Source organism: Pseudopodoces humilis, chromosome 10, assembly GCF_049639895.1.
Source record: "Pseudopodoces humilis isolate 2021_Gansu_Grassland_sample_001 chromosome 10, ASM4963989v1, whole genome shotgun sequence".
Classification (NCBI taxonomy): domain Eukaryota; kingdom Metazoa; phylum Chordata; class Aves; order Passeriformes; family Paridae; genus Pseudopodoces; species Pseudopodoces humilis.
Window position 1 is genome coordinate 17,526,142 of NC_142209.1, and position 25,979 is coordinate 17,552,120.

At 42.0% G+C, this 25,979-nt stretch overlaps 2 protein-coding genes across 2 annotated transcripts in view; both read left to right on the plus strand.

Annotated features, from left to right (window-relative positions):
* DDAH1 (dimethylarginine dimethylaminohydrolase 1) overlaps positions 1–15,788 on the plus strand; it is a 57,593-nt gene extending 41,805 nt beyond the window's left edge. The window contains exons 4-6 of the mRNA XM_005521009.3: positions 499–618; positions 11,016–11,159; positions 11,401–15,788. Coding sequence (XP_005521066.1) covers positions 499–618; positions 11,016–11,159; positions 11,401–11,517 — 381 coding nt within the window. The 3' untranslated portion in view covers positions 11,518–15,788. The remainder of the gene's footprint in view (positions 1–498; positions 619–11,015; positions 11,160–11,400) is intronic.
* Positions 15,789–19,587: 3,799 nt separating this feature from the next.
* Positions 19,588–25,466, plus strand: BCL10 (BCL10 immune signaling adaptor). Its single transcript, XM_005521010.3, has 3 exons — positions 19,588–19,717; positions 21,809–22,097; positions 23,135–25,466. The coding sequence occupies exons 1-3, from the start codon at positions 19,634–19,636 to the stop codon at positions 23,500–23,502; spliced, it is 741 nt and encodes a 246-aa protein (XP_005521067.1). The 5' UTR covers positions 19,588–19,633; the 3' UTR covers positions 23,503–25,466.
* The last annotated feature ends 513 nt before the right edge of the window (positions 25,467–25,979 follow it).

Consider the following 25,979-nt stretch of genomic DNA (forward strand, 5'->3'; position numbering starts at 1 on the left):
TTTATTTTAGACCTAATTAAAAAAAAAACAAATGATGGTACAAGTTGCTGAAAAGGTTTGAGCATCCTGTAAAGTGATAGATGTTGTAGTTGGATCTGAAATTTGAGATTGCTGCATAAAAATCAATTGGTTAGTGTGAGGCTGTTATTTTTTGAGAGCACATAAGCATTCATGTTCCTCATGTTCTCATGTATCAGCCCTGTGTTCTTATTGCCAGTCCCTGGAGAGGTTTTATGTACCTACTGTTTAATTAAGCATTTTAATGTATTTCTTTATGGTTGCAACAGCGGTAGTATTTGAAACATGTTCTGGATTTTATGCCAGTCTCGAGAAAAGACAAGCTGGTCCAGAGGAGAGTGTCATACTTAAATGGTTGACACTGTGCCCTGGGGTTGATAATTTGCAGAGAGTAAAATTAATTATGGAATGTCTCTATATAATTATGGAACTAGGAACACTTTAAAAATATTTATAGCACCCTTCCTTATTCCCATACAGGATTATGCTGTCTCCACAGTCCCTGTTCATGATTCTTTGCATCTGAAGAGCTTTTGCAGCATGGCTGGACCAAACTTGATTGCTATCGGATCAAGTGAAGCTGCACAGAAAGCCCTCAAGGTAAAGCACCTAAGAAAATATTCTAAACAGAATATCTCTTTCTGGTTTTTTTAAATATCTGATTAAGGATGCCAGTACTTTAAAACACATAGATCAGTGAAAGAGGAAATTACTACATGTTGGGGTCACCTGTGTGTGCAAACCATAATGAATGTCTGTATCAGACAAGAGAATGGTGATTTTGATTTAACTTTAGTTATCTTAAGGAAATAAACAGAATATACAGGTTATTATTTACAGCTTTGTAGACTAAAAATGTGATAATTTGGTGTTAAAAGGGAGGAAGGAGATACAGTCAGACCAGTGGAGATACTTCAGATATTGCTGTGAGGAGACTTGTCTTCTGTAATTCACAGAGGAGAAGTAAATGTTCTGTCATGAAGAAGGAGGGAGAAGCCCTATACTTGTATAGAGTGTTTATAAACATGAGCAGATTTCAACTACAATACTGGTTGCTCAGTGCTGCAATTTGAATTTGAGCCAGGGCTAATCTGAGAACTCGTAAATTTGATTAAACCCTTCACAGTTTGGCTAATCATGTTGCAGTGCATCAATTTAGCTATTGTAACCAAAAACATTTTTTGTCTAACTTGACCAAATATTCCTGGTAACTAACTATCAAGTAAACACCAGCCTTAATCGAGGCAAAGTAATAAACAGATACTTTTTAAAAAGAACATGATAATTAACAAGATAATCCAGCAGTCTCAGATTGTTGGTGGATATATTTTTGAAAATAAATGAACTGTCAGTTTTCAGTGTGTTTCTCTGCACTGGACATTTAGCAGCACATTTGCATGTGTCTGAGGATAATGTTTGCTCACACCCTGCCAGGTGAGGTTAGGAGTTTGGGCTGGAGCAGGGTTTTGTCCCATAACACACATACTTTCTCATGATCCTAGAGAGCGGACAGGTTACATGAGGCAGACATGTCACAGCAACATACGGAGTTACCCAGAACATGTTCCAGTGAATTGGATCTGGCTGTTTCTCCAGGAGTCTAAATCTCTTCAGAGAAATTATTGGCAAACAAACGGATAAATTGTCTGTCTTGGAAATTATGGCATTTGCAGTGCTGCTGATCACCAGCTTCCCCTAACATTTGAATTCTTGCTTTTGACAATATATTGGTATTTGTTTACTTGCCACCAAAGCAAAAGAAATTCAGTTGGCAATAATCTTCTTGCAGTCTTGTGGAAATGCAACTGCAAGAGGATGTTGGAGGCACTGAGGGTTGGAATTAAAAGCCGCTCCTTGGATTTCAGCAGATCAGTGCTGTCAGCTGTTCTCCTGTTACCCAGCAGAGTCTGTGGCAATACAGCCCCAGAGCTTCTGCCGAGTCTGCTGCCTGGCACAGCCCAGCATGCCACTCCTTTATTGTAATAGCTTGTTATTTTAAACCCCTCCTTCATGTTGATGTTTTTCATGACTGGAAATGCAATCATACAAGCAAGATGATTGAGCTTTCTTTAACCATCTCTGGTAATTAAGTTGTTTTCGCATGTCACGTTAGGCAGCTGCTAGAAGTGAACTTCTACATCATGCTATGCTAGCATTTTACATTTAAAACAGGATTTATCTGCTTACAATCTTGTTTGAAATAGAGATTTTTCTTGATTGTTCTTACTGGTGCAACTTATGTATCCTTACAATACTTTAAAAATAGAAAAAGGAATTGCATCTGGTGCTCACATATGGCCAAGTGCAATTGATTGTGAGTTCAGTGCAGTATGTGTAATGTAAAGCACTGCAAGTGAGCTGGGAAATGAATCCATTGAGTTTAGGCTAATAGACTACATGCTAGAAGGAGATAATAAATCAGAAAAGACATTTTAACCATTAAATCCTCTTCAGGTTTTGGCAAGTGTAGTGTATTTATTTGGACTGCAGCTGAAAAGTGGCACTTGAGGAAACTTGGTGAAAGAAAGAGACAGATTAAGTGCAGAAAGCACTAGGGCCTCTGGTGACTATCACATCTGAAACTTTAACTTCCCTCTGCTGTTTCCAGCATGCATTTAATTCCTTCTTGTAGTTAAACCTGTTTATAATTCTCTGCATGTAATTCCACATTTGAACATTAGCCATGGCTGTTGAGAAGATGAAGCCTGGGATTATTTTTCAGTTCCCTTGGTGAGGCCAGGATTTCCTATAAACATGTCACCTTTGGGTTCTGATCATGCACTGTCAGAGTTGCTGACCTTTACTGTGAATGTGAATGAGGACAGATTTGGTCTGAGACAGTGCCAGTCCCAGTGTAGGGAGCTGATGTGGCAGTGCTGCAGGTGAGCACTGCGCCACTTTTTCCCCAGCAAGGGACACAGCCCTGGGGTCTTGCTGGGATAGCAGAAGAGCAGGAACTGGCCCAGGACATAATCCAGTTCAGCTTCTGGCAGCAAAGGCAAAAGCTAGGCAAGGTGACAATGGGAACTGTGACACAGCATCGCATCCGTTGCACACTCCTCTCTTGTTCTTTATACTAAATCCAGAAAAGCCACATTTGTGGCTGTTTGTATAGGTTGGTACAGAGCACAGTTTCCCTCCACTTTGTGATGAGTGAAGACTCGGACAGCAGCAGATGACTGCGGATGCAGTCCTTGATCCGACCATCTCTGTCACCCTTTGGATAACTCAGTAGTAATCCCAGAGGATCTGAGGGTTGCACATGTTATTCCCGGACTTTGACACACTCAACTATTCCCTTGCAAGCAGTATGGATTGTATCTGTAGCAAGTTCCTACTAATAAAGTCATTCTCCCACCCATTGAGAAATGAGTCTGTCCTTTGGGTAGGCTTTGATACCAGGCATTGAGCAAAAGACCAGCCCTAGGGTCTCTCCACAGGACTGGTAGAGAGAGCCTTGGTGTGAATCCACTGATCTGCGGTAATGCAGGGTGCATGGGGATTGCTGATGGATCTTGGAAGGGAGGGCACTCATCCCACCATATGGCCTGAGCTTAGTCCTGCAGTCAGCTGAGTCTGGCATAATTCCTCTGAGATCTGGAGTAATGGAGTGGCATGAGAAACATCTGAGATTTCAGTTGGTCATTTGAGAGGAGCATATGCTAATTACAGAGGCAGTGCAGCTGTGGCAGATGTCAGGACTGAGTGGCGTTGCCAATCCAGGTGCACGGCAGAGCAGGTGATGCAGCTGACAGTGTAACCCCTCGTGTCCCCTCACAGACTTGTCCTATCAGGACCCAGAGCAGTGATGACATCTGCACTTTTGGTGCTGGTCATCTTGGTATCTTGGAGTCCAGTCTCATTATTCAATGGGATTTCTTAATGGTCAGGACTCTGTTGGAGTAGTGCAATGCCATGACTTCAGCAATATTCCTTTCTTTTTTCCTACTGCTTTCAATAAGAGCTTGGACATGATTGTCCTCACTTGTTCTTGACTCTCTCACTCAATATCTTCTGTTGGGAATGGGGCTGCTCATTCACCCCTAAATTATTCCCTGGAGGACGCTATTGCTAATGCAGCTGTTTTGACAGTGGTCAAGGGAGGCTTATCAAAACCAGATCTTAAGGATAATATAGAAAGGAGTCTCTTCTGGGTAACTATGCCCTTGGTCTGTATCCAAACTATGATCAGAGCAGAGCTTTTAAAAACTTGAGCACAAGGAGTTCTTGATTTGGCAGTTGCCCCCATTCCTTTGATTAAATGCCTTTTGTTCTTAATCCATCTTGTGTAACTGAAGTCTCTGCAGTGTGCCAGCTTTTGAAGAGCTGAGTACCGTTCCCCTGCATGAGAGGAGGGTTATAGTGCCTGGATAAAGCAGAGGGGTTCCCAGCTCTGCCACAGAAGTGCCTCCAGACACCTGAGGGAAAACATCTCTCTGATGTTCATAGAAAACAGCCTGTACTGTCATGCAGCAGGAAAAGGCTCAGCTAAATCTGCTTTTCCTATCGTCTGTATAGCAACTGTCTTTTCTAGTAATGCACAAGTTTGCATAAAAACATTATCTCTTCTTCCTTAAGAATTCATCATTTGTGCCTCTGCTTATTCCCCACATGAAGTCATAATCCTCTATTTATGCTATCACAATGGGTTGCTGTGGAAATCATTACTAATATTAATAACCCAAAGAAGATGACATCAGGTAGGGAATTAGCAGAAAGTGCAGATGAATGCTGACTTTTTTGTAATGCAGCAACAAAGAAAGGTTAGTGAAATACAAAGAACTGTTGAGAACTTTTCTCCTTAAAGCTAAACATTGAAAATTGAGACTGCTTCTCTCAGCCTTGTAGATAGGAAAATTAATCAATTCATAATCAATCAATAAATTAATCAACTTATAAAATTCTATGTACTTTCCTTTATCTCCTTCTGATTCTTCATTACTGTATGAATTAGGAGTACACATCATCTCAGAGGATGTAGGTCTTCAGTGAGTACCAGATGACCTCCTACCTTTAAAAGTCAACTAATTGGGTTTTACTTTGAATTAATTGTAGATGATGTAATAGACACTGCACTTACCTGATTGTTAGTGATGTTCAGTTTGCATATGTGCAGAAGAATCTTTGGAAGATAAAGACTCAATAAAGTACATATTTATAGACTAGAGATCATTGTATTAAACAGGCAGGTTTGTTTGTTTGTTTTTAAAGAGTGAGGAAATTGTCCCTTTCAATACATGTTTTTCCTCACCAGTAAGGCAGTCAGCCACAGGGGCTGGGTCAGAGGCTGACTGAGGAAATGTCATTTGCTTTGTGTAAATGGGGACTCACGTTTCTATTCCTTTGCTTCTTTTTTTTTCCCTTTGACTATTCTCTCCTCGAGTTCCTGTTTGGAATGACAGGATGTTCGTGCCCTTACCTTCTCAACTGAAAGCAACATCCCACGTAATCCACTTCCTTTTCTCCTTCTCAGGTCATGGTTTCCCTTTGCAGTGGTCCTTGGCAGAGCTGGCAGGCAGGTGACAGTGTGGCCATGAGGGATGGTGGCTCAGGGGGGCAGAGCAGTGCAGATGTGCACATGAATGATACTGGGTACCCATCGCATCTGTGATGATGCAAAAGGCATCCCACGCCAGGAAAAGCCGAGGAGAAGGGTGGGAGAGGTTGCTTAAAAGAACTCTTCATTCTGGAAAACATGACTGAGAGGGTGCAGCAGGGAGGCAAAGCCCAAAGCCCAGCTGCTGAGACCGTGGGTGGTAGGCGGACATTAAAGCAACACTCTGGCTGTATATGGACTGAGAAATGTGGCGTACTGACCATGGCAGATCGGGGCATTACTGGCTTCAAAGAGATCTTCAATGTAGTTTGTGTCTGTAGGTCTATGCTGTCCTATCTATATCTCTATCAGACTTCTTGGTACCTGACAAGAAGGCTTAGATCGTTCTGCTTTGATTTATGCTGCTCACAGTGGCTGTGATGTCCCCTTCCTACTGTGCCTACTATACTATTGTTGCTTCTGCCTGTCTGCATGTCAGGGGGGACACTCCTGATAGATCTTGACATTCCAGCAAGGTCGATGGCTTTTCCAGCTCTGCTCTTCTGTCCCCTCTGGCCAGCCTAGCCAAGTGTTTCATGGTCACTGCTTTGTTTCAAGGAAACTGTGAGAAGCTGCTGAGTCCCTGTACAAGGCACATGGCATTGTGGTACAGCTCATCAGCTCCACTCTGTCCTGTACTTTCTTGAATTGAAGGCTGCTGCTTTCTCTCTCTGGTGCCAATTGTTTCTCTAAATATGAAGAAATGAGGAATGAACTTCAAGGACAATCAGGGCAATAAATCAGTGAATGAATTTCAGTTTCAGTGTAAAGTGATGTGCAGCTGGGACAGAGAGAATGACAACTCTGGATGTCAGTCTGATGTTATTCTGAACATCACATATGAAATAATGTGCTCTGACTGATCATTACTGCAGAAGTTATATCCTGAGCTTGTTGAACTTTCTAGCTCAGCTGAAAACCAAATGGAGAACATAATTTTGCCACTGATAAAGCTGTGGTGCATCTGCATGTTGTCTGTTGTGTGTACTTTGCATGCACGGGCCCTTCATTTCAAAAAATGTGAAGTATAACTGGAAAGATTCAGATAAGTTCCACTGACAGATACCTGGACAGCTTGCCTAAGGAGACAAACTAAGCAAGCTATGACTATAACCTGGAAAAAAATACAACTGAGATAGGATCAGAGATGCCTAGAAGGTCAGGAATAATGTGGAAAAGGTGACCAGGGGATCAATTGTTCACTTTGTCTTCCAGTGCAAGAATCAGGGGAGCTCTAAAAGTATGTAAAGGTAAGCTTTAAAGTGGCAAATTAGAAAAAAAAAATAAAAGAAAAATCTTTCCTTGCACAGTACCTGTCTGAACTGTCACTACCTTGCTACATGTTCAAAAGCAAACCGGACAGACTCCTGGGCCTGGGACAGTGCTGAGCTGGTATCGCCCTGTATGACAGCTGATGAGTTGAGGTTCCTGGAAACCATGCACCAAATCTTGGTCACCTCCACTCCCTGTCTTGGGATGCAAAAGTGGGTACCATCACCTGAGAGTGGAGACATCCTACCATACAGCACTAAAAAAGCAGCTCTTCTGGGCACTGCAAGAATTTAAAAAAATCAGATTTGGCCATCAGCACTATTTTCCATGTAGCAAGCAGTAATTTACCTTTCTCAGCTGTCCCTCCAGATGGCAGTGGACTGGCCAGGTGCCTGTCTTCATCTTTTGCCTTTGCTGCATAACGGCATAGCCCAACATTGTTCCCAGACAAGTGGTCTTTCCTCCAGAAAAGAAACACGTCGACCTTCCAAACTCCCATCCAGCCTGGGGGTGTGTGACTGCCTTATTGCTGTTATCCTCATTGATTTTAGTTTCCCTGCCCCACAAAAATACTTCATTTTTGTGATTGTAGGCAAAACCTTGATGTAGTTTAATCCTTTCTCACACTTTTCGTTCTCTTGGATCGTAGGCCAAAGGTTGCTTAAGCATCAGTGTCAAACAGACCAAAGTTTAATGTGCTTGGAAAGAAAGAAAATAGGTGGGATAGAAAAAATATCTTAAATAGTTTGATGTGACTAGTTTTCTTTTAAGAATACTTTGACTTGAAGGATTTGAGAAAGGATAGCTAAAAGTTGGTGAGGGAATGATCCCATGGGTGTAGGGTTATGTACACTCAACTTGAGCTTAGATTTGATTTTCCTTTTAAATGCTGGTGGTCAGGAGAACAGTAGCTAATCAATACAAACATCAAAACCTAGAAATGTGGGCTTTTCTGTCAGCATCACACAGGCATTTTTAAGTGTGGTGCTCAATGCCCTGTTAGCAAGAGGAACATTCAGTGTATGTTTGGTTTTGCTTGTGGGGATTTGGATATAAAAACGTGCATTGCAGTCTGGATGTGAGTAGGTCCCAGAGTGAGTGGGCAGCAGGGCTCAGACTGGGGCCTTCCTCATGGAGGGGGGAAAATTTGTAGCTAGGCTTGGCCTCTTTTAAAAGTGCATGCAGTCGTCTTAGTTCTATCAGTGATAATAGACCTGAAACACATACATTTTTCCTTCATGCATAATGCTGCTTCATAGTTAGGATTATTTAGCTTATCCATTACCTCAGTTGTCTGAGGACACACTGTAAAAAAACTATAGAAAAGGCATTTTAGGCTATGTGAATGACTTCAACGTAAGGAAAACATGACTAAGGGCTGAGAGAATGTGCAGTGAAAATTACCCTCTTTAGGCTGAAGAAAATTCCCAGAAAAACTAGGGACGCGGGAAATGCCTGGCTCTTAACATAGCTGGTTGTACATTTGTGGACAGAAAGCCAGCCCTCTATAAATTTATCGTACTTTGTATCTGATAGAAAATACAATCAAAGGACCTTGTTTTTATCTTCTTTTCTCTGCCCTGGAGTCAATCTGGCCAGGCACATGTGCTTAATGACTTCACATAATAGAAATAGAGAAAACCACATGGGTCTGTTAAGTACCCTGATTGTGTCATATTGGTGCATTTCTGCTGCATCCAGAGCCTCCCTGTGGGGCAGGTTTGGGGTGTTATTGCCTGGGCACTCTCTCAAGTAAGTGGTTTTTGAAATTTTACTGCAACAGTCAGGCATAGTTATAACAGCGATGAAAGCTTGCAAATATGATTTCCTTTTTATCTTAAGAGCTGAGGAAGGGAGTAATCTTGTATTGTCAAACCTCCAGTTAGTAATAAAAGCTTTCTTGTGGTGTTGTTCTGGCTAGCTGAGATCCCAGTCCCACTATCACAGCTGTGTCCTCAAACTCCTGTGCTGCTTTGCCTCACTTTCTCACTCAGGTTTTCTTATTTGTTTATGAACTAATTCAGTCAGTTTGTGTGCTTTTTAGTACTGAAAACATTCCTCTTAACATGCCCTTGGCATCATCTCTCATGCTCCCCGAAGCCAGTCCTTGAGGCACTAGAGCCCTGCCACTTGTCCTTTATTTCTGCTTGCTGCTGTAGTTCCCACTTAAGCATTTTGCAGAAGCAAATGAATGGGAGACTTGTCTTTACCCTTCTGCTTAAGAATTCTTTCATAATTTCATATGGAAGCGTTTCAGAGTGGTTCACAATGTATTTCTGGTGTTCCTACAGAAAACCTACAATATCAGAATTCTGTTTCCAATAAGGAGTAGAGAAAGAACTGTTCAGGAGCTTTGTAAAATCCAGACACAGTGTTTTTTCTTCTACTGATGCATGTATTTTACTTCAGATTTAATAAATGTTTCCTTAGTCAAGGCTTAAAAACATTGTATAGGAAGGAAAATGGAAACTGCAGGTAGAGGACATGTCTGCTGACTGGTTACCAGGTAGAAGAGCTACACGAGGTGCAGGTTGTCTGCAGCATCAAGGAAAGTAGAATAAAATTAATCTTGGCAACGTAACAGAAACAGAATTATAAAAAAAAAAATAAATTAACTGTGCTAAGCATACAAAAATACAAAATTACATCTGGTGAAGTAAAGGTGCAAGGATTTTTCCTCAGAAAAACACATTAACCTTTTATGGAGGTAGATGTGTCCTTGGGAACTTGGGAGAGTTTCATAACATGAGAAGGAACAAGAAATGACAATCTGATAACACTTCCTCAAGAATGCATGGCATTCTTTGTTGTGAGTTTCATGTTCTCCACGGGATGTGGATGACTCAGGCTAGAACATGAAAAATGTAGACCTATAAAGGATTTAGTTACTGTAGGTGTGGGCAAGCATGAGTTCTTTGTTGCTTCCCACTATGTTATAGACCCTGTTATAAATCAGCTACATGTAGTATTTCTTTAATGAATGAGAAGTAGTACAGATGAATGACCTTGGAAGCAACTTAATGACAAAGTTAACTATGCCTAAAATTGAAGTCTGCTTTCTGCTATGTGATGTAAATCTCTAGGCTCTCCCTGAGAAGGGAATTTAGTTGAAAAATCTTGTTAACAAAAGACTATTTTTTTTCTAAAGACAGTATTAATGTGAATATTTTAAGCTAAAAAAAAATAAAAAGCATTTTCTTTCTGTTTGCATCTTTGCAATGTATGTGGTAACACAGGTGGGCTGGGGGAGAAATGGAAACACTTGCATTTGTTTAGGTTTTCAGTAGGACCAAAGTTTTGGACTTTGAGCCTTGTTCAGTTCTGCATTATTCTTGGTCTCTGTGAGGCTGAAGCTGATGTAAAGCTGGAATGCTACAACTGGGAGTCAGGCATCTTGTCTTCAGGCTTTTCCCATCCTTACTAAAACAGATATGATCCAAAACATGGCATTGCATACTTGTTGTGTCCTGAGAGTCTCTGTCTCTGAAATTTCAGCCAGCCAGGGTCTACATTTGTGTATGAGCCTGATATTTATAACCCAAACCTCTGAAACCCAGCAGCTCTTGTGTTGCAAGGCAGGTATTGTGTTGTCCCCTTGGGAACGAGGATTAGCGCAGACGTGCCTGCTCGCTCCCCAGCACAGGTGCTTAGTGAAAGAGTAACTGCTTGCAGAGCAGAAAGGAGGTCCTTGAAAAGAATTAAGATTGGGCTGATATCCAAGCTAGGAGCCATTCCTGTCCTGTTTAGTTTAATTCATACTCATTATATAAATATTGAACAATGGTTGCTTTTTTTGTAGGTGCTGAGTGCCCATAGTCTCAGTAAATCAGGAGCAGTTTTGCGTACTCAGTGCGCAATCCTTGAGGAAAAGACCCCACAGAGGATGCTTAATCCTGCTGCTTGCAAGAACCGTTGCTCAAATGTTTTCTACTGCTCCTTTCCATTAGGTTCAGTAGATTCTTCCATAAAGGCAGAGATAAAAGGAGCTATCTGTACTTGCTGCGTAGCAAAATGGCCCTTAACTGCCTTGGCAATCACAATTAGCTATTTCTGAGGATTCTGTTCTCCCATTACTTTGGGACTGCTAATGTGTTTGATCTGAATAGCTGCACTTTATGTCTCCTGGCAGACCATGCAACAGATGAGCGACCACCGCTACGACAAGCTGACAGTGCCTGACGATGCCGCAGCAAACTGCATCTACTTAAACATTCCCAGCAAAGGGCACGTCCTGCTGCACCGAGCCCCCGAGGAGTACCCGGAGAGCGCCAAGGTGAGAGCCACTCTGGGCTGCCAGCGAGGCCTCCAGCAGCTCCCTTGCTGCAGTGGGATGCGTGGGAGTCCCAGAGCCAGCAGGCCACGTGCACGGGGAATGTTCCTGCTGGTTAACAGGGATGGATGGGATGGCCCCTGCTGACAAATCCATGTCTGTTCATCCTGTAAATACTTAGAGAAAAGGGAAAACAAAGGTGCACAGTGTAATGATTTTCCCTTACATTTTCTTTCCTGAACAGGTATTTGAAAAGCTGAAGGACCACATGCTGATCCCAATAGCCAACACAGAACTGGAGAAAGTAGATGGGGCACTCACCTGTTGCTCTGTGCTTATTAACAAAGCTTCAGAATTATGAGTTTACAGAGTCCCTCCCTTGTAACTGGCAATAATGTTACACACAAGGTAGACGAATCTGTATCCACACTTTTATTGTTTTTATTGACAATCTACTGTACCACTGTGCTACTAACCCTTGTTTACAAATTTTTTGCATTGTGAATTTTTATTATGTCCTTGCAGATGGTATTTAAGGTGGATGTAGGGTTTGTTGGGAGCACATAACTCCGAAGTAAGTTAGTCCCATGGGCTAGCGGAAGACAATTATAATGGCTAACCCTTAGCTTTAGTGATTTAACATATCTATGTGAAAATTTTATGAAACCCAGCTAATTCTCAATCTTTCAAGCACCTCTGTTGTCCTTACACTGTTCCCTTCTGTCTTCTTTTCTCTTGCTCCCTTGCTCTACGTGTTTTTTTCCTTCCTCAGTCTTCTACTTTCAATGGTGTAAAGTATTAGGGGGACTGAGGAAAACTCAGTGGGTTCTTGAACCAAGTACCTTTTGTAGTAGGGAAGCTTTCCATACACTAGCTGGAACAATAGACAGTGGATTAGGCTCACTTCCCTGGCCACATCACAGTGGTGCTACTGGGCAGAGTTGTGGCTGGAATCCGTTTCAGACATCAGGTACCAGCTTTGGAAAAGCTTCCTCTGATGGGAGTGTTCAAGGGCAATGACTGCCTGGGAAAGTTGAATGACAGAAGAAGAGAGTAGTGCAGCCACACAAGTTGTCTCCTGCAAATTCAGGTCCAAGTCTCCTGCTAAGACCATGACTTTCAATGTGGTGAGAATGGGAGTGGAGTTTTTAAAAAGGACAGATCCTAGGAAGCCTCTGGACCACAAAAATTAAATACAGAGATGCAAAAGAAATCTCAAGGATGGGGGAGTTAAATCTCTTTGTTTACATCTTAAATTTTTTTTCTCCTTTCTGTTTTCTGTTCTTTTGGAGGCCACTTACTAGCAAAATTCAAAAGAAAAGGGTGATAGAAGGAGTTGAAGGACAGCTATTCCTGGATTATGCCCATGAATAAGGGAAGCTATTTTTTCCTGGAAGATTGTAATTTTTTCTTTATCTGCCCTTGGGACAGTTTTCCTTGGAACAATAACCATCTTATATTTTTTTAGTGGCATGAATATTCACTGTGGTATTCAGTTAAGGCAAATATAATTTTTGTAGCAAATTCCTCAACATGTTTACCCACTGAGTCATAGTTTTGGGTTTTTTCCCCTACTGCAAAGTGAAGCACACACCAATTGTATTCACATGCTTCTTGTTAAATCATTTGTAAACTAAGGATGGGAGCAATTCCTAAACAGAGGCAGTAGTGGGAACTCTCCAGAGACTGACAAATAGTCTGAACATGTTATCAGCTTCCTAGACATCTCCTCCACCTCTCCTGAATCACTTGTGGCATGTTGCTGAGGTACAGTAGGAAGTGAGTGAGGGGGCTTGGGCAATGTGGTCTGCAGGAAAGCAAACAGTATTAACCAAATGCCCACCAGGATATCCTTTGGAAACCTGCATGCTGTTTTGTGCAGTCATAAGGGAGGAAACACAAGTACTCATACCCATAGGTTCTCTCTGGCATATCTCACACTGCATCTCAGCAGAAATGAGAGGAAAACATCCTGGCAGCTACCAGAGTACCCCTGATGCTTCGTGGGTGCACTGTTTGTTGTGATGACACGAGGTATCGTGGGGAAGAGAGCAGTGATGAGCAAATGTATTGTATGTGAAAAGAATGTGTCCCAAAGGAACTTCTTCAGCCAGCCAAATAGCAAGTGGGGGGTTTTCCTGTTTATGACTCTTCTGTCCCAAAGGGTTATCCTAATGTTTCCCCTTTGTCTCTTCCATTCCTATGCATCATTATTTAAACCTGAGCCAGGTGATCAGGCTCTAAGGATGTAAATGTTGCAGTGGGGAATCTTTTTCTGCCTTCCCTTGGTGCTTTTTAAATATTTGATAAAGTATCACGCATTTCAAAATAACTTGACATTAAACAGAGATTTTGTGCTCAAAAGTTGCCCTGCAGTATTGAGCTGTGAGCTCCTAAAGGCAAGCTGTACTCTGTTAAAAACCTGTGCAGCCGTGGGAGCTGTCAAAGCTGAAACAGTCCTCCCATCCCAACTTGTCCATGTACCTCCTGGGGCCTGGCCCCCATCCATGTCCTTCAGTCTTCTTCCCTCCTCTTGCTAGGGAGCCAGAGCATCCAGCTACACTGGGAGTGTTAGGCTGTAGGACTTCTATTTTATTTATTGTTAAATATTTCTATAGTGTTGGTTTTTTCCTTCTTCCACTCTCCCTCACCTGTCACTTGTCTCCTTAGACTCTCATTTCTAGTTTGCTCATCAAGGCATGACAAAGCACTTTTCTCTCTTAATCCCAAGTAATATTGACTTCTGTTGTCTCAGCTCTTTCTTGAGTCTCTTTCTTCACTTCTCCTTCTTCACTGTTCACAGTATCCCAAGCCATGATGGACTGTCCTAAACTCACTCCCTCTTTGAGTAGGTGCCAGGAGAGAGGAAAAACTGAGAGGGTCTGCTTTGAGTCTGAGCAACTTCCTTTGAGCTGAAAGGATGACAGCAGGAGCTGTAGATCCAGAGAGTAACTGGCCTCCTGGGTGACTCCTCTTTTTAAGATTTCTCCAGAAAAAAGAGAACCATTTCCGATGACACTGCTGTTACCTTGTGTCCTTGAAAGCCTTAGAATGGGTGACAATGAAATCCACTGGCTCCCTAGGGGAGGGAGAGGAGGAGTTGGGATTTCAGAGCTAAGAAACAGCTGTGTAGACAGAGAGGTTGGGTTTTCATCTCTTGCCATTTAGTTTTCCTTGGCTTCAGGGCTGCACTTTGGTGTACAGAAGGCAAGGGAGTGGCTGAGGTACCTGAATTCCTTCAATTGTTGTATTCAAACTGTCTAACTTCTGGCACAAAATTTAGGTGCTTTAAAACCACACCTGCTCTCTCTCTCTCTTGGCCTCCGTAGGAATCACAGCCTCTTAACATAGATGCTCAAAATTACATCTTAGTCTGCTGCCAAAGCTGGTTAGTGGGATCACCCTCACCTCACAGCTTCTCCTGTTAATCTTTATTCTGGCATTAGAAAGAAAAATATTATGAGCACTTCAGTTTATGTATTTGCAGTGTGGTACTAAGAACTAAAATCATGCCAAATGCTTCTTGTTCTTGCTGTTTATTTTTCTGTTGCCCAAACAATTCATGAGGACATTTCTGCAGTGACACATGTGCATCTAATTCATGTCCTGTACATTTTGTCACCAGAACATTTCTCAGATGCCTGATATAAATCATCATTCTTGATTAATATAAATAATAAAATCAAATCCCAAACCAAAAAAGGAGATGAGACACTGAGCCACTGATAGTTGCCCACATAAAACTCTTGATAACAACTGTCAGGCTGTATGACAGAGCAGACCCATACAGAAGTTCTTGTGGTAATAGCTCAGCAATGTGGCTTGAATTATTCATCAAATGATTTTTCCTTTCAGCAATCAGTTTAGCTCAGTTGAAATGAAAGAGACAGAATGTGCATTATAGATATTTCATGGATATTATCTTTGCTAAGAGTTTAGAGAGATCTGTGATATGTGGGTTTCTTTCTTCAACAGGATGTGAATACAGTGTCTCTCTCTGTAATGAAAATGTGAATGCATACTGTACTTTATGAGACAAACTTGAATTCTTCCATTTATGTATTTTTGTGTTTACCATGCTAATAATCAGTTTTCAATACATGCCACTGTGTGAAGCTATGCTCTGATTTTTTTGGTGATTTCCATGTGATAGGAATAGAGCTCATAAGCACCACTATGTCCAGGTTTGAAAACAAAAAGACAGTATACAGAATGCTGTTTGTTCACAGCAAATTGGAAAATATGGAAGCAATGAGCTTTTGATTTTGTTCAGCTTCATATATGTTTAATCAGTGAAGTCAGAGCCAAATTAATAGAAAACATCAACATCCACATGGAACCATTTGAGGAAAATAACTTACTATTTAAGATTGTCTATTTTTGCTTTTATCAATAAGGAAGCTGAAAAGATAAGCCTGCTTAAAGAATGGTATTTGTTAAGTGGTTGTGAACAAAGTATCAGTGGACCTCATGTATTTTCAGAGAAGTTTTAACTGGACGTGTGATGTAAATTGTATAGAGTTGTATGTGAATCGTGTTAGTCACTGTTTTACATTGTATTGTTCTGCAGTGCACAAATGTGACTACTGAGCACGGAAGCATTACATTCATTAAACTTAAAATCTTGTTGCAGTATATATTTCCCCACTTTTTGTGCCAAAACATCAGTACATTCCATAATCAGTTCTAATAGAGGTTTGCACTTTGATTTTTTTTAGTTTTTTTTTTTTTTGGGGTGACTCTTGCAGTTTCGATACTATATATCTCCATCACAAAGGAATAAAGTGTCAGTTGTACCGTGCCCTGTGTAGTTTGTGCTTCTTGTTTTGGAACTGAAAGTATATGTACTTAATATTGTTTCATGCTGTCTTTTTATTTCCAAGCTTATTACATACCTAGAAGTAAAGCCAGTTATAGACTCTAGCACTGAAACCTTTAATTCTGTTAGGGGAAATCTTGACTCCTTAAAAACAAATTATAATTTCAGACTCTACATCTAAGAATAACGTGTAGAGAGAGGAGATACTGCCTGTGAGTGGTCGTGATTAATTTTATTGCTGCCCAAGGTAACAGAACAGATATTAACATAGTACAGTATGTTTCTCTGTAGTGCCTGAATTTACTGTAACTTACAAAATGTGAAACTACAAAGGTTTATGGCATTCCCGTTATGGTAAAATTATTCACAAAGCTCTTGTGTCTTTTCTTCCCACAATCTCAGGAGAAGTGACTGCACTCCAGACATTGCTTTGGGGTAACGTGACAGATAACTGCATGTTTTATGTCTAAATCCTTCCTGGTGTGTGCTACAAATAGTGCACGTAGGGCTACTCTCTGCTTGCACCCTTGGGCTCTAATTGCCAGCAGGTTGCAACATCAGGATTCAAGAGCTGGGGAGGCAGTGCAGTTGCTCCAGGCTCCATGCACATGTGTGTGAGGGCTTGTGGGCCATCAGTGCCATCTCCTGGCAGTTCAGGAGTCAGTTGTTCCAAGTTCTTTTAGCTTTTTAAGAAACCCAAGATAATTTAACAGAGTAGGAATTCATTAATAAGCTGTGGCAAAATAATTAGATCACTTTCAAACTGTATTTTGCTAGTATAATAGGACTTTAAACAAACCATAATCTATTATTCTCCTTGCCAGAGAAGTAGGGACAAAGGATCTAAATACAGCCTTTATACTGATTTTTCAACACCAGCTAAAAGTTGGATTTTTATAGTAATGTATTTAATTCAGTGCTTGCCTAATGTGAATACATCTGGTGTGATGCAATTTATATTTTAAACTACTTCATTTACATGGTACCCATGTCTACAGGAGAGAGTTGGTACCAATTTACTTGAATTTGTTTCTAAATGGCAATGATTAAAAATTAGAGAATATAGACAAGCCACACCCACTTGCCACATTAAGAAGTTTCTCATAGAGTATCAAACCTGAAAAAAACAAAGTCATGGTAATTTAACAAGGAGTGTTCTGAGCATAACTTAGCTGTAGGATTTTACTTCATCAAGTATAGAATTTACAGTTGAATGTACAGATTCAGTCCCCACTCTAAGTACATACTGCTTAAAAAACATTGGACTCTGTCTCCTGCATCCTAAAGCCCAGACATTCTGATGCTGTCAACAACTGCACCCCCAAAAATTCATTACCTGTAGGTTTATTGCTGTGGCTTAGTAGCTGAAACATGCCATTGATTTCTGCTGGTATCTGTTGAGTTTGGAAAGGGCCCTCAATCTGTAGCTAAACCAAATTCCTTCCCTTCTCTCTGTCTGGCAGCTTTCTTCTTCCTCCTCCCTAAGAAATTGTGGTGTAGAGTCCCACAGCTCTCACGGAGGCTGGGCTCCAGAAGGGGCTTGTCCTGAGGACCCAGATCCCTGAGCAAGGATCAGGAGGAGAATGGGATGGGAGCACATGAAACTTCCAGGGAGAGGCTCCTGCTCAGCAGTAAGGACCTGCTGCCTGGAGAGGGCTTGATCAATGAGGACAGAAGGGGAAAAAAACCTGGAGCCGGTCACAGCTCTGAAAAGCTGACTGACCTCCTGGAAACTATGAGTGTTACAACATTTTCTTTGCCTTCACAGGGAATTTTGTAAAAACCTCTGGCTTGTAAACAGTTTTCAAATTTTATTTAGGAAATTTACGCTAGATGGACATTACATATGTACATACTCATAAAACAATGCAATGTCCAAAATCTTCCCAGATGCCTTGAAGGAAATGATGCCTAACTCACTCTACATTGAGGCTCACTTCTGAGTATCAAGTGGCTGTTACTCTCCTGAAATGAGTTTCATGCAGAGAGTAGCCTTCTTCCTGCTGCCTGGACCATTAAATCCTGGTAGGGTGTTTTGGCATTAAGTCTGCTAAAACAGATTCTGTTCTTGTATTCTCTAACCACATGTTCTCTTCCTGACTGCTGAAGTTAAATCTTTCCAGTTTGTCTCCTACACGGCTCGGGAATTAGCAGCCTAACCCTCCAGACATCACATGGCTTTGAACTGCACCTCTTGCTGAGCAAGGTTATTAACAAATATTCTAAATCCAGAATGCATGACAGATGTTTTTATCAGCAGTGTTGTATGGAGCCAGCAAAGTCCACAATATAACTCACCTTGAAGAAGGAGAGCTGAAAGGCGTGTGATTTAATAAACAAAGGTGGGAGTCAGGGGTTGGGAAGATGCCTGGCTCTGTTTCAGAAGTGCCACAATCAGTTCTCTGGGAAGCATCAGAGAAGCTGAAACCTTTCCATGTATTTTGGAGCCATAGCACAGATTAGGGAGAATCGGCATAGGCACTTGAACTTGGAAAAAAATGGTCTGCCCTGCAGCCCTCTGAGCAGGAAAATGGAAGATAAATAGTTTACTTTGCAGAGATACACAGCTTTGAGAAATTCAAATGCACTACAGCAAAGAAAAGCTTCTTGAGGCAGGAATAACACAAAGGAGGTCCTGGGCCTGGAGCAAAGGTGTGACACCAAACGAGCAGCAATCAGGGCTGGGTGGTGAGGGTGGGTCTGAAAGAGCTTTCACTGAGCAGAGGTGACCTCTGCAGTGGGGCAGGGAACGGAGCTGGCTGGGTGTCCCCTGACAACCAGTTTGGGGATTGGCCCTTATTTTAACACCCAGTTCTTCAGAAATCACTCCTGTCACCAGGTGCCTAGTCCTTTATTGTTCAAGTGTTCTGGGCAGGATCTTCGTGTTTATTTTAAAGCTGGGACTGCTAGCACTGTAAAATAGCTATTGTCACATTTAGTATTTTAAGTACTATTGCATTAACAAAGCATGTCAAGCAAAAACTTTACAAAACTGTAAAGCTACCATAAAATTGGCCGGTTTTCCTTACTGGCAGCAAATCTTAGTGTTGATCTCTTCTACTTTATGTTCGCGTTTATCTGCTGAAACGAAAGTTTTTAGGAGCGCATGAACAGCCCGAGTTCCCCCCGTATCAGCTGCAAGAAGGAACACGGATTACTGCAGTTCCAGGTGCTCCCATTCCCCGGGGAGGCGGCTCCCCCTGCTGCTGCCTTGGGGCACGGCCCCGTGCAGCGGAGGGGCTGCAACTCCACCGGTTCCCAAACGCTGCGGGCCCCCCGCGCTGCCCCGCACCCTAAAGCCGCTGGCACGACGCGCCGGGAGCTGCGGGCCCCGACACCGCTCCCACGCTCAAACCCCTTAGCGGAGGAGCTGCCTTACATCCCCGGAGGGAGGCCCGGAGAGCAGAACCTCCAGCCCCACATCCCGGCACTCCCGCGGCGGGCGAGCCCCGCCTGGCCCAGCCCGTGCGGCCACAGCGGTCTCAAGCGCCCCGGGGGCGGGGCGGAGCGCCCGTCCTGAGCGCCCATTGGCGGAGCGGGCTGGGGGCGGAGCGTAGCTCAGACCATGAGCGCCCATTGGCTGAGGCGTCGGGGGCGGAGCCCGGGCGGAAGCACCGCCCCGCGCGGGTTTCCCCTGCGGCGCCGCGGGGGTTCCGCCATGGAGGGCCCGGGGTCGTGGTCGAGCTCGGGGGGCGTGGGGCGGCCGCTGACGGAGGACGAGATGGCGGAGGTGAAGAAGGATGTAAGTGGCGGGCGGGGCCGGGGGCTGAGTGCCCGGCCCGGGCGCGGAGCGGCGAGTTGGGCCCGTGCGCGGGCGGGGGAGCGGAAGCGCTGTGGGAGCGGGCGGGAGGACGGCACCGGCCCGGCGGCGCCTCCGGGAAGGCGGCGGGGAATTTCGGGCACGGCTGTGCCCGCCGGGGTCCCGCCGGTGTGAGGCTGATCATGACTCGCGAGCACTTGTCCCGGGGCCCGGTGCTCGGGCCGAGTCCCGGCCGTGCTGTGCTGCTGGCAGCCGCAAGCCCTGCGGGGGCTGCGTTCCAAGGGCAGAGCTGCGAGGGCTCGGCTCTCCCGCTGAGGCGCCGCGATGAGGCGCAGCAGGAGGCAGACGGGACGAGTAAAGTGGTACCCAGAGCTTGGCTGAAATTGTGTGTGGTGCCAATAAAGTTCTTTCTTAGAAAGCGTGGGTTCATTCGTTAAGTGTACTTAGATATTTTTTTATTGAGGCTTATTGTTCTATATTTTCTTGGGTTTTCCCCTATACTTACTCACTGATGTCTGGAATCTGAGGGAAGACTTCATCCTGATTCATTCTGGACTAATTTATCTCATTGTGAGATTGGGAAGCAATGTGCTAACCAGCCTCAACAAGTGATTGCTTGTGATTGCTTGTTTAAAAAAAAAAAAGTAAAATCACAGTTTATTGTTTATTTATTGCCTATCCATGGTTCTGTTTGTAAATTACAGTGTCTTATGTTTGACTCATTGGTGTTTTTCTATGTTCTTTTAAAGTGCAGTGAAGACTCCTTCAAGTTTGGTTTTTGTTTCTTTCTAGCTTTATGCTTATGTGATTTCCTTTAAATGCTTTGTCATAGTTCTATGAGACATGTTTTTCAAGCTAGTACTCGTTTCTGTGGAATGACAGGGTAATACTGCAATAGGTGGCATTGGGTAGTTATACCAAAAAAGAGTAAAAACTACTTGAGTCAGACAATACAGGTATAACATGCCAAATATGTTAGTCTGGGTCAGTGACTGAACCCAAGGCTGCCTCTCATAGAAGTGCATGATTGGCACTTCAGCCCTTAATCTTAGAGGTTCTCCCAAAGTAATCGGAGGAGAAAGGATGGAAACCTTAGGTAGAAACAACATTCATTTTACCATCAAAATGCAGTCCTATAAATCTGACTCTAGGGCTTATGCACTCAGATTTTAAATGTTGTGGCTTCACAATCCAACGTGCTGGTTCAGTGTAAATTCACTCAGCTCTCTCAGAGCTGTTCAGGTACCTTTGATGGGATCTCTGCAAACCAGGGTCTGTGTGTGATAGGGGAGAGCACACCTCAGGAAGCTAAAACTGGCAAGGACATCTTGGTCTGGGCAAGCTCATGTTGAGGAGGAGTTACAAAGGTTGGAGTCTTGCAGTTGAGAGCTGAGAAGCATGTGGGTGAACTGTATAAAATCACTCATACAATAGGGTAGGGTTGCAAAAGACAAAACACAGCCACTAATGTTGTTGAGAGTATTTACATTTATGGATGAAAGTGCATCTTTATTTGTGTATTTTGGATGTCAGTAATTTGTTTAACTTGTCAATGGTGGGGTTTATTTACAAACCCTTTGAACTGTGAGTGCATACATGCTGTTGCTCTGAGACTGCTTTTGCTCACTGTACAGAAAACATCAGTGACTGCAGTATTTTGGAGTTGTACCTCAAGGATACAATCAGTATGGAAATGTGGCAATCAGTGAAAATAGGTGTATCTGTAGACAAAGTGAGCAGGTGCTGTTTGATATAATTTCATTTTTACTTGACTGTTTTGAAATGTGCTAACCTCAGGCCTTATGTAATCACATTTTCTATAAGTAGTCACCTTATTTCTTAACAAGCCTTGGAACTCCTGAGTTCAGTCAAAGAGTTAAGAAGAGTTAAGAAAGCAATAATTAGGTAACAGTTTTTTAAATGTTTTTTGCACCAAGTAAAATCTCAACTAAGTAACACAATGGCAGCCTTAAAAATTAATTTGCTTACCTGTATCAAAATCACATGGATTCCAAGGACAGGCTTCTGAATAATTTGAAATGTTGATTAATACTAGTTTGTTTTATTTTTCAGGCTTTAGAGAGGATGCGTCCTTACCTGTGTGACAAAATCATAGCCGAGAGACACTTTGATTACCTACGTTCTAAGAAAATACTCACTAGGGAGGACACAGAAGAAATTTCTGCTCGATCTTCCAGTAGGAAAAAAACTGGGAAGCTACTGGATTACTTAGCAGAAAATCCGAAAGGACTAGATACTTTGATTGAATCTATCAGACGAGAAAGAACACAAAACTTCCTGTTACAAAAGATAACTGATGTAGTGTTGAAAGTCAAAAATGAAAAGCTCGAAGCTCTTAAAGGTAACAATTTTTTAATAATGTTGTGTAAGACATAATTTTTATTTTGAGGGTATGCAAAATTAAAATTCAAAACTAAAAGTCTTCCTCTGGTATTTGGAACAACATGTTTGGAAATATCACCAGTTTGTGTTTGAGAACGTGCATGTATCCTGGCTTTTTACTATCTGAACACATCCATCATAAATAACAAGTTGCAAAAAAAACCCTATTGTGTTGTTATGATGGATATATCTGTCTTCACATTTCATTTTTGCTTTTCAAAAGTAGGTGGTTATCTTCCATCCTGCATTTCTCTTGAAGCTATTTGCTGCAGTGGCAGGATGCTCTGGTTTAGTTAAACTTTGTGCCTCAGCAGAAGATGTGCTAGCAAATGCAGCTTGAGGGGAGTTCCCCTGTATGCCTTCAATGCCACAGCTTAAAAGGAGACACTGTAAATACATGTGTGTGTTTCTTCATACAGGCTTAGAGGTTTTGTTGACACCCAAACCTCGAAGTGACTATGTGTGATTATATTTTAAGGCAGAGGAAGAAAGTATAGGCTTTCTACACCAAAAGTGTTACTTCCCCTTCCACACTCATCAAAAGGCAAATAAAGAAAGAAAGAAGTACGTTTTAACCATAGAGATGAAGGGCCTGAGTTTTTCTCTGGCTTCAGGTAAAATAGCCTTCAAATGCTGTCCACTTTGGAGCAGAATCATCAAGTGAAGCTCTTAAAAGCTTGAAGAACACAGTGAGAAAAATAAAAAAAAAGTTGGGCCAAAGGGCTAAAGTGACTTTCTAAACAGACCTTTAAGTTACGGTGCATCTTTGTCAAGTACTATCTGGTACTAAGTACAGAGAAACCATTCACATCAGCCTAGATAACCTAGATGTTTGTTCTTTAGTTTGTCAGGAATTCTGGATGTCACAGGTGAGATGAAGGGTTACTCTGTTAAAAATACAGACAATTGATCTTTGACAGTCTTGCTGATATTAAACCAGAGTTTTAAGACATGCCCATATTGTAACTAAATCCAGTATCTGTTTTTTTGTCTTAGGTCTAAGCTGCAGCACCTGTATGACCTCACTGTATGGAGGAACAAATAATCTTTCTAGATCATTTTCTGATGAATCAAATTTTTTTGATAAAACAAAAGACAAGGAATCTACCCAGATACATCACCCAGAAGAAGATTATAGCACCGCTGCATTTGTGTCTGCTGTCTCTCTTCATTCAATGAATTTACCAATTGCAGAGATGGGAAATTCACAGTGCAGTGTTTTCTCAGCCACCCTCCCAGGGCCTGGAGACCCTGGTGCACCCCCACTGCCCCCAGAGCTCGAGTCAGACCAGCAAGAGCCATGTACTAGTTCAAGTGACAATTGCTTTTTGCCTTTAAGGTCACGTTCTGTTCAACCACAATGAACACAGTGACTTTCGTCTGTTCATCTGAATGGTACTGAAACTTTGTGTGATGTCTCATAAAGGCTAAAAAATGTTTTCAAACTGTTAGAAAAATTAGAGGAAATAATCTATGCAATTTCTGTTTTAATTTTGTAATTGTATGATGCTGGAGCTGCTTGACTTTTTTTGTTTGTTTTGTTCTTTAGGGAGCTTTTTTCAAAATATTGTGGCATTATACCAGCAAATGTTTGATTTTTAAACAAATGTGTAAAAGATTTCACATTTAGTTGTAGATAGTTCAGCTGGAGTGATAGAACAAATAGGGTTTTTCTTTCTACAGAAACTAACAAATCAGCTTTTCTTAATGTTTCTGTGATGGCAAACTGGGAAAGATGGTTAGGAAAAGTACTGAGTATGGAAAAAAAAAAATGAACTAAAAGCTTAAGCTTACTTACCAAAAAGCTTAAACTCATTTAAGTTAAATGTTTCTCACTGGGATAAATTCTGCTCTCCATGTATGTGTGTGCTGCTCCATTTGCAAAAAACCTCACAATTCTGGCCAAATCCATGCTTATTAGCAAGGAGTCTTCTCCTTGTGTGAACTTTGTCCTACTGATAAATCAAAAGGCATCAGTATCGCAAATACACTTCTGCAGGCCTTGGCATATTCTTCTTGTATATTAGTTAAAGATTCCTGATTTGAGATGCACTTTAAATATAAATTCTCTTTAGTACTGGAAAAGGAATGTAGACTGCTCTAGTGGCATCATGAGGGCTGTAAGAAAACATTATTGTAGGACGCTATTAAGGAACAAAGCTTGTATGCTTTGTCCCCCTTGGGAAGTGGAGGAGAAGTTGTGTGACAAGAAAGTATCCCTACCTGAAGGACTCTTGGAAATAGAGCACTTCAGATACCTCCTCTTCAAAGCAGACAGACAGGTTTACATTTCAAATTGTTTGGAGTCAAATGCATTTTAAACTGTTTCAACATGGGAAGGTTCTCATTTCTTGCCACCATCTAACATCCTGATTTCCTCTCATACTCGAATTGTAGCCTACCTTTTGTGCAGGTGCCTATTATCATTTCAAAATGACCTGGTGGATTCTTAATTTGACATGTGTACAGTTGTGTTCTGCAGCAGCACACTTCAAAGTGATGGGATGTTTTCAGTGTATCAGAGGGTGGGTTGGTATTTAAGGCCCTAAATTATTTTGGCTCTCATACTGTGTATAGCCATGTAATGCCATTCCAATGCACACATGGGTAATATTACTAAACTGTTCTCCTCTTGTGGAGACAGGCCACCTGCAGGACCTCAGTATAGTCTCTATAAATTGTTTTTCATTATTATTCTGGTTTTGGAAGTAGATCAAAATAAAATGAAATGTTCAACTACACTCCATCCTGAGTATATGAACATCTTACATGTGAGAAAGATGTGTTTGTAAAAATCTTTGTTTTTCTTCTCTACATCTACAATCATAGACTGTCCAGACAGTGAAAATGTTTTTCAGTGAAACTGCTTCAGTTAGATGGCACTCTGGAAATAAAGTGCCTAAATATGCAAGCCAAAGTTTTCTCTTTAACATGAGATTAAGGATAGGATGAACTCCCTGTCTTCCATTAACTTAATTTGTAGCTGCACATACTTGGGATGTCTAAAAAGTCATTTGTGTAAATGCCCACTGTAACCACATGAAGAGCTGTGCTTAGATTGGAGTCCCTTCCTGGGTTCTTGTAAAGAGAAGAGAGTGAGCAGGGTTGGCTTTAACAGAGAAAATGCATCAGCTTAGGGTGGAGGCTGCCTCGCTGCTCCCCATCCTGCCCGCGGTGTGCAGCCTGCAGGGAGCCAGCTCTGCAGGGACCACTCCCAATGAACCTGAGACCTCAAATGAATGTATTATCATACCAATTGTTTATAATGTGCATTTTTAAAACTTATTTTTATCACAACTTTTGGAATAAATTCTTTTGTATAACTGTGTGTTTTTCTGCCTGCTTCTCGTTTTTAAGATGCACAGGTTGCAAGAGCAGTTCATACCGTTACCTTGATGTGTGGTTTTGGTTTTGTGTTTGCAGGAGGCTTTTGTTCTCCTTGTCTTTTTAGAGAGGTTTGTCTTTGGTGGAAAGACTGACTTAATATGAACTGCCTGTGCCCGTAGGGCTGCACCAAGAGCAGTCTGTAAGGAAAACATGCATGTGAAATCAAGAGCTCTGCTGCTTAAGTAGTTTCTGCAGTTAGTGACTGCTATTACTAACCTGATTCTTGCTTTTTTTTCCAATTACTCTATTGCTCAGCTTCCTACGGATGTGAGAAGAGTGTGTCTTGATTTCATTCTTAAATTAAGATTTTTATTTTTATTAATAGCAGGGGAGAAACAAAAACTTTGAGTGCTGAGAAGCATGACTCAAAAAAGAATTTGCAAATGTGGCAGGCACTGTGGTGTCTCACTTCAGTGCTTGTTTTCATTGTATTTTGTGTCTAGGGCTTACTTCA